This window comes from Pristiophorus japonicus, chromosome 13 (genome assembly GCF_044704955.1).
Source record: "Pristiophorus japonicus isolate sPriJap1 chromosome 13, sPriJap1.hap1, whole genome shotgun sequence".
Classification (NCBI taxonomy): Eukaryota; Metazoa; Chordata; class Chondrichthyes; family Pristiophoridae; genus Pristiophorus; species Pristiophorus japonicus.
In genome coordinates, this window is record NC_091989.1 from 1825417 (window position 1) to 1840630 (window position 15214).

The 15214-nt window shown below is 44.2% G+C and overlaps 1 protein-coding gene across 1 annotated transcript in view; it reads right to left on the bottom strand.

Moving 5' to 3' along the window:
- The window catches only part of sema3ab (sema domain, immunoglobulin domain (Ig), short basic domain, secreted, (semaphorin) 3Ab), a 315517-nt gene that overhangs the window by 174260 nt on the left and 126043 nt on the right, over window positions 1-15214 (bottom strand). The window contains exons 3-4 of the mRNA XM_070897057.1: window positions 12686-12846; window positions 1352-1414 (exon numbers count right to left, since the gene is read on the bottom strand). Coding sequence (XP_070753158.1) covers window positions 1352-1414; window positions 12686-12846 — 224 coding nt within the window. The remainder of the gene's footprint in view (window positions 1-1351; window positions 1415-12685; window positions 12847-15214) is intronic.

Genomic DNA, 15214 nt, shown 5'->3' on the forward strand with positions numbered 1-15214 from the left:
GTGGGCCCATTGGAGGCCGTCAAAGGCCTGGCAGAGCGCGCAGTGGCCGGACCCTTTACCCGAGGAGGGGGGGGGCATTGAACCGGTCAGCGCTGACGAACACGCCCCAACAGGAAGTGGTATGCGCAAGCCTGTGTCCACTTCCTGTCAGGGGCAGTAACCTTTATTTCGTGGCCGGGATATCCGTGCCAGGCACAGGAAGTCCTGCCGTGAGCCGGTTACTGCCCCCAGGGAATTTCTCCCCCCCCCCCCCCCCGCGCCCCCCATGACTCCAGACAACCAATGCTTGATTTTGTATGAATGAGAATGGCCATTGTTCGGGAAATATTTCTGTGCAAATATTTGGGCACTTGATCTGAGGTACTGAAGTGTTTTCTTGTAACGCAGGTCATAACACAGCATCAATGAAAAGATGCTGTAACAAAGTATTGTAATAATTTATCTGCAGGCAAATACATGTATTCTGTTCACTAAGGTGTCAAGGAAATCCATTTTTAATATATGAAATTGGGTCTTATCTTACACGTTGAAATCTAAAACCATCACCAGTGTCAATCCGGTGAGTTGTACCGATTGGGTGGGGCGGTATATCGCGGCTCACTCAGTGCTGGGTGGGCAGGACGAGCGAGCAGCCAGCACCGACCACAGTCTCTCTGCCTCCATGTATCACGTGCAGCAAAACACTAACACAAATTCTTCATAAACATGCCGGGCGCTAGTCACATGCCTGATTCATGGGGAAACAAGCTCACATTACACCACATGTGTGGTCTTCATTACCATGTCATTAACATTAAACTATGGTTCCCTGCCTAAGCTGAGTGTGAGGCTCCAGAGCACTGCTTCAGCCTGAAGACCTGAGAGTCTGTCCGCTGTTCAATGTCTGCCACCTTTACCTGCAAGAAACAGCTTCCCTTTCAGCAATGAAAGGCTGTGTGCAAAAGCACAGTGGTTTAATTGGGACCTTACTGAGGGTGTGGGAGTTGGGTTGTACCAATGCTTGATGGGCTCCAAAAAGAATGTATGCATCAATAAGAAGCACATTGACCATCATCTTCCTCTTGTTACTACCTCGCCCTCATGTTTAGCTCGGTGTGGGCACCTGAGGTAACAGCAACGATTGAGTTGGGGATTTCACACCTAAAGCTGGCCCTGTGTCTTTACTGAAGGATGGCCGTCAGTCCCAACAGCACCATCCTCCTCTGCAGCAACTCCTCCAGCAAGATCTCCAACTTCTCAACATCAGTGTGACCAGTGTTATCCACATGCACTACCTCACGTTTACTGACAGTGAGGATTAATAGCCGTGTACTGATGTTAAACTATACTATCAGTAAAATGTCATTCTTACCCCAAGATCCTTCCCTGCCCATTTGCATTCATCTCTCCTGGTAGGTGTCGGAGGCCACACAATCTGAAAAGTCAACCAAGAAACAAGGACAACTTATTTACTTCGTAGAATATTAACAGTTTTCAATTTAGTTGCGATGATACTTATCCAGAAATGAATTACAATAAAATGTAAAATTACATCAGGCTTTTCGGATAAGAAACACCCCAAGGAGCTTTACAAGTGACCAAAGGATATTTAGCAGGAAATGGCAGAAAGGTTCCAGAAGTGAAGAAGGCGTGGTTGGAGAGCTGGGTTTTGAGGATATGTTTGAAGGTGAGGTCAGTGCCAAGACAGAATGGAAAGGCTGTAATTAATTGCCATAGAGTGGTGACACCCTGGTGCACCAGATCAGTAAGGCGGAAGGGGCAGGTGGATTCACAAGGCCATGGAGGGATATGAAAATGAAAACAAAATGAAAACAAAGTTGGCATGCAGGTACAGCAGGCGGTGAAGAAGGCAAATGGTGTGTTGGCCTTCATAGCTAGCGGATTTGAGTATAGGAGCAGGGAGGTCTTACTGCAGTTGTACAGGGCCTTGGTGAGGCCTCACCTGGAATATTGTGTTCAGTTTAATCTCCTAATCTGAGGAAGGACGTTCTTGCTATTGAGGGAGTGCAGCGAAGATTCACCAGACTGATTCCCGGGATGGCAGGTCTGACATATGAGGAGAGACTGGATCGACTGGGCCTGTATTCACTGGAGTTTAGAAGGATGAGAGGGGATCTCATAGAAACATATAAAATTCTGATGGGACTGGACAGGTTAGATGCAGGAATAATGTTCCCAATGTTGGGGAAGTCCAGAACCAGGGGTCATAGTCTAAGGATAAGGGGTAAGCCATTTAGGTTTGAGATGAGGAGAAACTTCTTCACTCAGAGAGTTTTTAACCTATGGAATTCTCTACCGCAGAGAGTTGTTGATGCCAGTTCGTAGAATATATTCAAGAGGGAGTTAGTTGTGGCCCTTACGGCTAAAGGGATCAAGGTGTATGGAGAGAAAGCAGGAAAGGGGTACTGATGTGAATGATCAGCCATGATCTTATTGAGTGGTGGTGCAGGCTCGAAGGGCCGAATGGCCTACTCCTGCACCTATTTTCTATGTTTCTATGTTTCTAATGTCAGTGCCCTGGAGGGCGGGAGCCAGTCGCAGTTGGTCAGGATAGATGTGATGGAAGTGTGGAATTTAGAATGCAAAAGGCTTCAATAAAAGACTTTGCGTGCAAACAAAAGGCTCGAGTATTTTAACCCAGTGTATTCAGGACACCACAATGAACAATCGCTGATGTTGTATCGTGCTTGCCATCCATGTTCGTGTTTGTCTTTAAAACAGGCTGAGAACAAAACTCACTGCTTTGTGAAGTTCGGTGATCAGTCACATTGTGGGAAATAGTAACATTCGACCAGTCAACAACTCCATTATCATTGTATCATGTGACTACCAGGCTGGTATACGGTGAACTAGACAACCTGGTCTTTTTAGGGCCAGCAATTCCTATAAATCCAGTCCAATGTTCAGGTAACTATCAAAATAAAACTGGGAAATTCCTACACTGTGATCAGCTTACCAAGACCTGCAACCCAACAGTAAGACCGGGTCAAAATGGACCACCATTTGCTGTCAGGGGAGCTCTGGTTGTCCAAAACCCAACTTCTTTTCAGGAGGCTTAGAGTCAGGTTGTGGTTTGAAAAGCTTGAGTTTCACCAGCACATAGGCTATTAGAGAGTTCCTTAAAAATGGGAGATTGTCACGGTCACAATGGACGTCAGTTACTTCAGTGGTTGTGCTCAGGGAGGGGTTAGAAGAGGGAGAAGGGGAATAAATACAAGGAAACACATTATGGCAACTATTACATTGTGTACTGTAATGATACATTTAACACATTCGGAGCAAATTCCTCTCCCAACAACGAAGCATGTGTCATGTAGACCAATCGAGAGAACATCGCAGGGTCCAAATAACGCAGCAATTTGCTCTTCCACTTAGAGAGCCTGAAGGTGGAAAGTGCGTGAGAGGGAATGAACTTGGGAATGTCGCTGTTATTTTATAAAGCTTCACGCTTAGCAAAAGGAATTGGTCCATCATTATGGCAATCCTTCCTTTAGATGGGGATCTGATCATTTGATTTTGCCTTTTCTTAATAATTATAAACAATAATTAACAGCATAAAAGGGGGTTAATAAACCGTGAGGCACTTTTATGCTGATTGAAATAAAGCAATTTAAAACTGAATTAACCTCACAACAAACTGATTTCTTCTTGAATCATTAACATGTTACACTTCATACTGTGACATTTGTAAACGATGATAAGTGCTTATTAAAATTACTTTAATCGCCGCTGCCTTTGATTTTAAAGCATTATTTTCATCTCATTCACCAACCTTGACACCCAAAAATGAAGTTAGAAATTTTAATGCTAAAATCATAATTTTTATCTTTTTCACAAGAGTGCACAAACTACTCAGATCTGAAATGTCCCGTGGATGATGTTTTCATGTTGTTTTGAAAGTTATGACCAATTTCTATAACTTTTTACGTGAAGCTTTACAAGAAGAGGAACAAAAGAACATTGTGGAAAAATGGACAATTCCGGATATTCCTTTCGTGCACTGACTACAGTAACTTTGTCAAACAACCTTTAGAGCGGCAGCATTTCAAATATTTACAATATATATAAACTAACAATTCAGTGAAATAGGTGACCTCATTGGTGCTGCTGGAGGGGAGGGCGAGTTGGGAGAGGGTGATGGGGAATAAATACAAGGACATTGTACTCATACAGACACTTAACATGCTCAAATCAAAGGCCTCTTCTTGTAATTTTAACACAAGCTTTAATGCTTTTGTTAAAATGCCAGGCAGAGAAATTTGATATAAATGCATTAGGCATTTGTATGACATCACCCAGTGGTATTTACAACTTTATATCTTAATCTTTAAACTGGAAATCCAAGTACTGAGACGTCAGAATTGTCAAGCTTATTTTAAACTGAATGATATATTATTTCTATTCAATGACTTCCCTTGTATATAAGTGACAGGACTGTTTGACAGACAAATTCAATCTGTGACCGTGGAGACAATTCACCAATGTTTATTTTGAATTGCTTGGTGTGCCCGGAATGTGTAGTCCTCTCTGCCAATGGGTGGCCGATTGGGATCAGCTAAGTACCTTTAAGACACAGTTAAGTACAAGTCTTTTTCTCCTTCTCCTGCTGCTGACTATGGAATGTGCTGGTGTATGTGTGGGCTGATTGACATGCAGACCCAAGAACTCGCTCTGCTATTTATGTGAAGTTTGTGCTCATCAAGACATGTCAGTGGGGAATGGAACAATTTGTTTTTTCATTTTTCTCACTGACTGCCACTATTGAAGGCCCCCAGGCCAAATATAGCACAGGTTACACTATGGGCAAAGTTCCTGATGTATTATCCACTCTCAAAAGACAACTGCATCAAAGTATCACCTCCATTCCCTGAGCCATCTATCCTCCCGGCCTCCCATTTTTAATTAAGATTTTTTTGGTACTCATTATGAACTAGAATCAGATTAACCAATTAATTTAGTGCAGCTCCATAAAGCAAGCAGAGAGGGAATCTTTGCAGAGAGGGTTTAAACTGAGGTCCCAGCTGTAGGGGAGGATGAAAACCCCCTCATTTTACCCAGAAGGAAAACGGCTGTGGGATCGGTCTGTGCTGTGAATTGAAACTGAGACAGTTTGACCTTGGCAGAGCAGTGATTGGACGGGGAAGGACACCGGAGGGCCAATGGTGGGACAGAGTCAGCCCGAAGCATGGGGCTTTCAAGCCAATGGGAGAGCACTTGCTCGAAAACTGTGGGACTGACTCACTGCCATTATCGGGCTATTGTCTTCCCCATGTTTACACAATGGAAGGAAATTATGCAGACCTTCAGAAAACTAGGGAACTGAAAACAAACCAAGGGCCTACACACTGGCTACAGGAGGCCAACCCAATTAACACCGACTCAAACCTTGAGTAGGTTAGAAAAACTGAATTGGAGGGAAATTATGCAGACCTTCAGAAAACTAGGGAACTCGAAACAACCCAAGGGCCTACACAATGGCTACAGGAGGCCAACGCAATCAACACCCACTCAAACCTTGAGTAGGTTAACATCAGTGGAAAAAACCCGCAATAATCTAAAACTGCTGCATTTTTCAAAATCACAAAGTCCACCAATGGGAAGGATCGATTTCAGCAGGAGAGGCAGACTGGATAATCTGGCTATAAAAAGGAGTTTCTGACGTAGTGTGTGTGGTTCCTTGCCCTCGTCATCCAACAACCAGCAAGCCTCTCGACACTGAAGGAAAACCAGTGTCCGAAGACACCGAAGATAGAAGAAACAAACCACCAGACTGCAGAAGGCACAGTAGTGAGTATAACCTCTGGTCCCCAGAACTCCCAACTCAGTTAGGCCAGGAAAGGTGGGAGGTTGGGCATTGTGCTGCTAAACTTGTGTAAAGATTTTCATTGTGTCCGTTTAGTGGGATTTAGGGGGATTGTTTTGTTGGTGTATTGCTGTTTGTTGAGATACACCTTGTCAAATAAATTGGAAGCCTAAGTTCCTCTTGGAATCACCTTGTCTCAGTTCTATTGTATTACATCTCCTGATCGTGAGTCTTATGTCAGAACAGTGTAAGGGAAGCTAGGAGCGCTTCGAAAATGCTCAACTGTGTGTCACAGGCTAGGGAAGAAGGGGTTAGGAGTGTTTGACACTCACAGGTGCCTCACAGGCTAGGCATAAGCTGTGGGGACGCACGAATCTCAAAAACCCCCTTCATAATCTGTGGACACAGTCTCTCCAGGGGTGCTCTTGCAGCACTCAGGGTACCTCACAGGCCAGGCATAAGCTGTGAGGGCAGAAGCCCAGAGAGAGACACCCAAGGCACAACAACACTCCCCGAGAACCCCTTACACAGAGTTAAGATGACAATACAATACTTCTACAATGTTCGAGCTTGCTTCAGTGTAGCAGTGTGTGAGCAACAGGCTTTGCAAATGATGTTATATTGTGGTGTTACATTTTCTTAACACTACTCTTTAGTTCAAGAATACAGCATCTTATTACCATTAAACTGTGGTATACATTGCACCATAAAAATGCCAATATGGCAGAGACGTTGAACAAATATTTTGTATCGGTCGTCACAGTAGAAGACACTAAAAACATCCCAATAGTGGATAATCAACGGGCTATAGGGAGGGAGGAACTTAATACAATCACTATCACTAAAAAAGTAGTACTTGGTAAAATAATGGGACTAAAGGTGGACAAGATCCCAGGACCTGATGGCTTACATCTTAGGGTCTTAAAAGAAGTGGCAGTAAAGATAGTGGATGCATTGGTTGTAATCTATCAAAATTCCCTGGATTCTGGGGCGGTCCCAACGGATTGAAAACTGCAAATGTAACGCCCCTATTTAAAAAAGGAGGCAGGAAATTATAGACCAGTTAGCCTGATATCTGTCATTAGGAAAATGCTGGCGTCCATTTTAAGGAACCAGTAGTAGGACATTTGAAAAAGCATAATTCAATCAAGCAGAGTCAGCATGGTTTTATGAAAAGGAAATCATGTTTGACAAATTTGCTGGAGTTCTTGGAGGATGTAATGAGCAGGGTAGATAATGGGGAACCAGTGGATGTGGTGTATTTTCAGAAGACATTCGATAAGGTGCCACATAAAAGGTGATTGCACAAGATAAAAGTTCACGGGGTTGGGGGCAATATGTTAGCATGGAGAGAGGATTGGCTAACTAACAGAGAACAAAGAGTCGAGATAAATGGGTAATTTTCCTTTGGCAAACAGTGACTAGTGGGGTGCCGCAGGGATTGGTGCTGGGTCCTCAACTATTTGCAATCTATATTAATGACTTGGATGAAGGGACCGAGGGTAATGTAGCCAAGTTTGCTGATGATACAAAGCTGGGTGGGAAAGCAAATTGTGAGGAGGACACAAAAAATCTGCAAAGGGATATAGACAGGCTAAGTGAGTGGGCAAAAATTTGGTAGATGGAGTATAATGTGAGAAAGTGTGAGGTTATCCACTTTGTTAGAAAAGATAGAAAAGCAAATTATAATTTAAATGGAGAAAAATTACAAAATGCTGCAGTACAGAGAGACCTGGGGGTCCTTGTGCATGAAACACAAAAAGTTAGTATACAGGTACAGCAAGTGATCAGGAAGACAAATGGAATGTTGGCCTTTATTGCAAGGGGGATAGAGTATAAAAGCAGAAGTCCTGCTACAACTGTACAGGTATTGGTGAGGCCACACCTGGAGTACTGCGTATAGTTTTGTTCTCCATATTTAAGGAAGGATATTGCAGGCTGTTCAGAAAAGGTTCACTCGGATGATTCCGGAGATGAGGAGGTTGACTTATGAGGATAGGTTGAGTAGGTTGGGCCTATACACATTGGAGTTCAGAAGAATGAGAGGTGATCTTATCGAAACATATAAGATAATGAGGGGACTCGACAAGGTGGATGCAGAGAGGATGTTTCCTCTCATAGGGGAAACTAAAACTAGGGGACATAGTCTCAGAATAAAGGGCTGCCCATTTAAAACTGAGATGAGGAGGAATTTCTTCTCTCAGAGGGTTGTAAATCTGTGGAATTCACTGCCCCAGAGAGCTGTGGAGGCTGGGTCATTGAATATATTTTAGGCGGAGATAGACAGATTTTTGAGTAAAGGGTTACGGGAGCGGGTGGGGAAGTGGAGCTGAGCCCAAGATCAGATCAGCCATGATCTTATTAAATGGCAGAGCAGGCTCGAGGGGCCAGGTGGCTTATTCCTGCTCCTATTTCTTATGTTCTTATTATAATCTCTCAAACTCCAACATATTTACCAGACCACATTAAAAAGGAATATTTTGAGCATACATATTTGAGCATATATCTCTTTAATTCAGTGTATATATAATTACAGGGTAGATTTTCCACTTTTTCACAGGTACCTCACACTCCATCCTTGTGCATCGAGAAATTGCAGGTGCAGAGGATGGTGGGGGTCTGGAACTCACGGCCTGAAAGGGTGGTAGAGGCAGAAACCCTCGCCACATTTGAAAAGTACTTGGATGTGCACCTGAAGTGCCGTAACCTACAGGGCTACGGACCAAGAGCTGGAAAGTGGGATTAGGCTGGATAGCTCTTTGTCAGCCAGCGCGGACACGATGGACTGAATGGCCTCCTTCTATGCTGTAAATTTCTATGATTCAGTCCGTGATTTGCCAGTGTGCACACATGGTGAATGAGGTACCTTGCTTTGTGCATAGAATCCACCCTGCAGTGGCATTCTACTCAGAAAACTGAAATGGCAACAGGAAGATTTTGGTCAGTGAGCTGGTTTTGGGGGTTATTAAATGATCATCAGTGCGCTCTGTTGGAGTAGTTGTACAATCTGAATGAACAGTAGATGACAATTGTTACTGCAGCAGATAGAATTAGGGTGACTGCAAATGGAAAGCTCAATGACCTGTGTTAAATCGGAACCATTTCTGGATTTATTAAGCTCTCCCTGCGGCCTGCAGAGTTGGGCTGGTGGCAGTGTCAGGGTCACCACAGACACAGAGGCTGTCAGTGGGAGCTCGTGCAGTGAAGAATTGAAGTTGCTGCAAACAGATAGCTCAATAATCTGTTGTGTGTGTGGTATGGGTGTGACTGGTCACGCATCATTGATTGTGCTTCACTGGCTGTCTGTCAGGATGGAGTAAGAATGGTTGCAAAGGGCTGATTCTCTATAAGGACAAGTAGAGGTGAGCTCTTTGGCGATGAGAAATTAAACAAAAAAGGTTTGGAATCCTGAAATAGAGAAAGGGATTTGGGGGTTGAATGTCTAATGTACGCACTGTTGAAAATTATAGAAATAAGATCTGCTGAGACAGACATTTTTCTCAAATCTCTCTATAATGCCAGTTGATTCCTCAAAACCACAGAGCCATGTACTCAATGACTGCTTCAGAAAACACTTTTACTCTGAGCCATCAGTTATCTGTTAGAGCACTGAAAATTAAGATTTGCGTTCCACTTTGAAGTGTGAGAAGTCTGTACTGTCGAAATGAAATGTTGCGTGTTCTCTGAGTCAACTACTCACTTCTCAACCACAAAGCTATGGATTAATTTCCCATGGTTACATATCTCTCAAATCCACCTGCCATAGTGGAGGTGCGTTTTCTCAGTTGACACTGGAGCCAGTGTGTGCTGAACTGTCTCCCAGAAGCAAGAAGTGTCCCGTTTCAGGATGTTAAACAACCTGCCTTGGCTTGCATGTTGTGCTAAAGAATTCCCCAAAATCAAAATATTCCATTTCAAGGCAGCAGGAGTCTTGCTAGCCCCCTGGAAAAACACATCTTGATGGACAGCATTATTAGCAAGCGTGAACGCGTGAAGCCTCATCGCTCCCCACTAAAGGCAGATAAGATTCAGCAGAAAGCGAGAGTGTGATTCCGGGCACAATGACACGGTGTGTGGAATCGGAAATGGGAGGCTGTGCTTTGAACAAAGTGGAGTTTGTGGGCAGCACAGGCTGGGAGGCCAGGAAGGAGAAGGTCAGATCCAACAAGCCCTGGTGACAAAAGTGGCAGAGAGGCTATGACAGGCCATGTGTGCAGGTGGATGGAAAGGAATTGGGGTTGAAAATCAACTCAGAGTTGAACAGAATGCCAAGATTTCGTACAGACTGGTGCAGCCTGAGCAAGTCGGCGGGGATGGAATTAAATCAGGGGAAAGGAAGTGTAGTTTATGGCGGGGCCAGGAAAGGATGGCTTCAGTCTTCCCAAAGCTAAATTGGAGGGAGTTTGGGTTCAGCCATGACTTGGTGTCAGACAGGCAGTCTATGAAAACAAAGCGGAACGTGGGCTGGAGAGGAGTTGTGGATCTAATCATCATCAATGTGCGTGTAAAAGCTGGCTTGTGCAGGCAGATGGTGTTGCCAAAGGACAATGTGGAGATAAGGAAGAGGAGGGCGTCAAGGATAGAACCTGGGGGAACTCTGGAGATAATCATGTGGGAGCAGGAGGGACACTGGCTGCATTCGGACAGATAGCAGTGGAGCCATACAAGGGCAGTCTAATGGAACTGGGAAATGGAGGAGAGGCAACAGTGAGAGAGCGGAGCTTAGCAACATGTACTGCAATGGCGCCATTATGTGAGCAAGTTTACCATTTTCTTTTTCTAATAAAATGGACAGTTAAAAAAGAGATTACTCTATAATGATTGACCTGCAGTGGAATAAAATAAATAATTTTGCACTTTTATTAATGCGTAGGCAGAATGTGCTGATTTCCGTTCTGTATATTAAATGTAACTCCTTAACTTTGGAGAACAAAGATCATTGGAGCTACATTGTAAAGATACACACTATACACCGAGGATGCACAGCGGGGATGGATGAATGACCAGCTGTTTAATACAAGTGTGACACACCCAATAACTCACAAGAGTCTGTCACAATTGAGTTAGGAAGATCTTTGAAGTGATAATAATACAGTTCATCGAGTGTGCACAATTGTACAGCCTGCAAATGATTTATTTTAATTGTAATCTGTTTATTTTCATTTGATTTTAAACCCCTCTATTAAAATAGTGAATAAAGGAAATTTGTGCAAACCTATCACGTTTGTACGCCATTAGTGAATGGTGACATTTCAATATATTTAACATTTTACACTTTTTAAAAAGTTATAAAAATCAATTTTGTAGTGAGTGAATGATAGACATGATATCACCAGAACTGATTATAATACAACAGGTAAGCTATATGTAGATACACACACTTGTATGTACACACTTATGATATTAATGTGAATGATGTGCTGTATTCCATAAATCCAACTGGTCAATAAATAAGGGAATATATTTCTATGGTTACTAATAACTAATATTTCAGAAGTTAACAAAAATCATATTACTTGCAGAATTAACCTAAAAAATATAGAACAGATGCCTATGATTGATTGAACAACAATATTATTATAAAGCTCAGTTTGGTCCAACTGATAGCACTTTTGGATTCAAATCCCAAGATTGAGGTTATAACTGGGACTGATACTTTAGTGGTGGGTAGGAAAGCAGACTGTGAGTGATTGTGGGAAGATATACAGAGATGAGCTGAGTGGGCAGAGAGGTGGCAAATGCCGTTCAATTCAGATATATTAAAGATTCTTAACAGAATAGAGGAACAGAGAAATATAGGTGGGGCAGATACATGTTCAAAGCTGAAACACAAGTAGAAAATCCAGAATTTTATACATTCAATACTGAAGCAAAGAAGTGAATTTGAGTTTGTACCAAACATTGGTTAGGCCACAGCTGGAGTATTGTGTGCAGTTCTGGGCATCTCAGTCTAGGGAAAATATTAGAGCCACTGAAATGGTGCAGTGTAAATTTACTAGAACAATACTGACAATAAAAGGTTATGGTTATGAAAAAAGGCTTGAAAAATAAGAGCTTCTTATCTGTAACGGAGAAACTGAAATGGAGATTTAATCGAGGCTTTCAAAATTATTAACATTTTAAGAGGGTAAATAGTGAAAGTCTGTTTCCAGTGTTTATCAAATTTGTACCAAAGGGACTTAGAGTCAGGATTAAACAACGTGGAGGCTTCACCGTCTTCATACAAGTCACTGTTGACCCAGAGATTCTCACATTATTTATCAGGTAAAAGGATGAGTATTTGGAAAGGAACACTATAACTGGTTACAGAAACAGGGCAGGGAGATGTGATTAAAGTAAATACCTGAGGCTGGACTAGGCAAGATGAGTTAAATGGCAGCTTCTGTTATTTCTATGATTCACTGTTGCCTTTCATATTAGAGGATAAACCTCCTTTAAATCTTTAAAAGATGGAGTTCCTCTTCCATGTGCACCGCTCCAGTACTGGTGCCCACCATGTCCAGTCCCCCCAAGTCCTACAGCTCCCCACTCTGCCCAGTGCTCCTCCCACAATGCCCAATACAATCGGCCGTGGTGCCTGCCATGACTAACGGCCTTGTGGGAGGTCTCAGATGGTGCCTGGCAGGTGGAGGCATTCACAGAAATGGGGCTCGAGGAGAAAAGAGGAAAGGAAATTGGCAAGGAAAATAACGCCTGTGACGGATGCCTGAGATGTCGTTGCTTTTCCCACCCTCTCAGTCGCGTGTGGTGCGGAACCCAGTGTTTATGTCTTCACAACAAGTTAATATTGTCAAATAGAACCTTGCATTGTTTTCTGTAAGATGTGTACTAAAGGGGATGGGGGGAGTCGGTTATATTCTTCCATGTCACGCAGGCACATACCTTCAAAACATCCTTGTTTATGTTGATCAGATTAAAAGAGAATATGTGATCTTTGGCCCCAACGAAGAGTCTGCCTCGTTCCTCATCCAGCAAGAACGTTTGGTAACTGGAGCTGTTTGCAATGCCCCCGAAAGTAACGACATTGTTTAATTCCATCATTTCTGCGGGGAAGAGAGAGAAACACTCTTCAGTAAATGAAAAGATCGTTAGTTCGGCTGTTCTGATTGACAATGTCAGGATGCGACATGTTTTGAACAAGTATTCAAAGACCTTTGAGACTTTGCAGCTTTGAACATGCAAGTACTTGGTGCAGGATAGACTTTAGGGAGGAATGCGCTCAAGTTGCTGACATTACTTTAGCCTGAAGGTGAGGATTTGGGGCGTTAATGCTCCCTTGTAGTTATAGCTGTGACAAAGGACTGCAAACAGAAAATCTTTTGTGTACCAAAGGGAGAACCTCAGCTGCTTTTGTTCATGCTTGTATGTAGCAAGAGACAGAAACTGGAGTGCACACCAGGTGAAGGTGAAGGCATTTTACCCCCCCGCCTCCCGCCCTCCTGCAGCCCCACACCCTGCACCCCTCCTCCCCCTTGCAGCCACCTCCCGCCCACTCTGCACCCCCCCCTGCAGCCCCATCCCCCCCCGCAACCACCCCTCTGCAGCTCCCACCCGCACCCCCTCTGCCCCCCTCTCCCCCCTGCAGCAGCCCCATCACTGCACCCCCAGCCCCCTGCTCCCCCCACCCCCTCACCCCCTCCCCACCCGACCCAATAGCCAGCACGGGCTCGACGGGCTGAATGGCCTTCCTCATGCTGTAACCATTTGATTCTATGGAAATACTCCTTGATTCTCATCAGTTCTGAAACGGATTAACCTTGGGGATCCATTATTGCCTGACTGACGATCCAGGTACTGAGTGTTTGAGACACTGCGGGGTCAATCTAACCAGAACTGCCCAGTGGAGAAAGGCCAGCTCGGGCCAACGACCCTTTGAACTCCCCGCCTGACTTTACTGTTCACTGATGTCAGCACAGAGTAAAATTGGGCACATGTAAAACGGACATGTCACCTGATCCCGCTCAGTAGGTTAAGGTAAATTTACCCCCTGACTGTTGTGCAGTATTTGCTCGTGTCACACCATCCGACATTGATGAACAGACTTTGATGATGCTGCTTATACAGCGGAGATTTGCCACTACTGCCTTACTGGTGGCCCCGATGTGCGTGAGAACACCAGCGGCAGGTCGGAGCCATAAAAGGAGTGTACCACTTCAGGGTGCGGCGCGCGCTGGTGCAGGAGGGCGACGGCAGTGAAGAAGGCAACTAGATTGGACATCACCATAATCCAGGTCGCTGATTGGAGCGTGAGCACTCACCTCTCCTGATCGGGGCCCAGGAGGGGCGAGGGCCCTGGGGCAGCACGTGCCAGCCTACACTGCGATATGTGTGCACACTGGGCCCATGCACTAGACCTAGTCTCCAGTTATCCTGGTTAACATTTGCCACTGGACCAAGAGCTAGTATTGTCAAGCCCATGTGGTGGCTGGGGTGCAATGGTCACCACACAGTAAAAAAGTCCACGCACAGGCATCTTCTACCCTTCAACATGTAGTGCGGGACCTGGAATATCAGGTCCTTCATTGAAACATCTGTGAACTTTGCCCTTTTTGGTGTGGAAGCAAGTCATCCTCGATAAGAGGGACCGCCTTAGCAGAAGAAGAAGAAACATAGAAACATAGAAAATAGGTGCAGGAGTAGGCCATTCAGCCCTTTGAGCCTGCACCACCATTCCATATGATCATGCAACTTTAGTAGCCCATTCCTGCTTTCTCTCCATACCCCCTGATCCCTATAACTGTAAGGGCCACATCTAACTCCTTTTGAATATATCTAACGAACTGGCATCAACAACTTTCTGTGGTAGAGAATTCCACAGGTTCACAATTCTCTGAGTGAAGAAGTTTCTCCTCATCTCGGTCCTAAATGGCTTACCCCTTATCCTTAAACTGTGACCCCTGGTTCTGGACTTCCCCAACATCGGGAACATTCTTCCTGCATCTAACCAGTCCAATCCCATCAGAATTTTATATGTTTCAATGAGATCCCCACTCATTCTTCTAAATTCCATTGAATATAAGTCTAGTCAATCCAGTCTTTCTTCATATGTCAGTCCTGCCATCCCGGGAATCAGTCTGGTGAACCTTCGCTGCACTCCCTCAATAGCAAGAATGTCCTTCTTCTTATTAGGAGACCAAAACTGCACACAATATTCAAGGTGTGGCCTCACCTAGGCCCTGTATAACTGCAGTAAGTCCCCTTTGCTCCTATACTCAAATCCTCTCGCTATGAAGGCCAACATGCCATTTGCCTTCTTCACCGCCTGCTGTACCTGCATGCCAACTTTCAATGACTGATGTACTATGACACCCAGGTCTCATTGCACCTGCCCTTTTATTAATCTGTCACCATTCAGATAACATTCTGCCTTCCTGTTTTTGCCACCAAAGTGGATAACCTCACATTTATCTA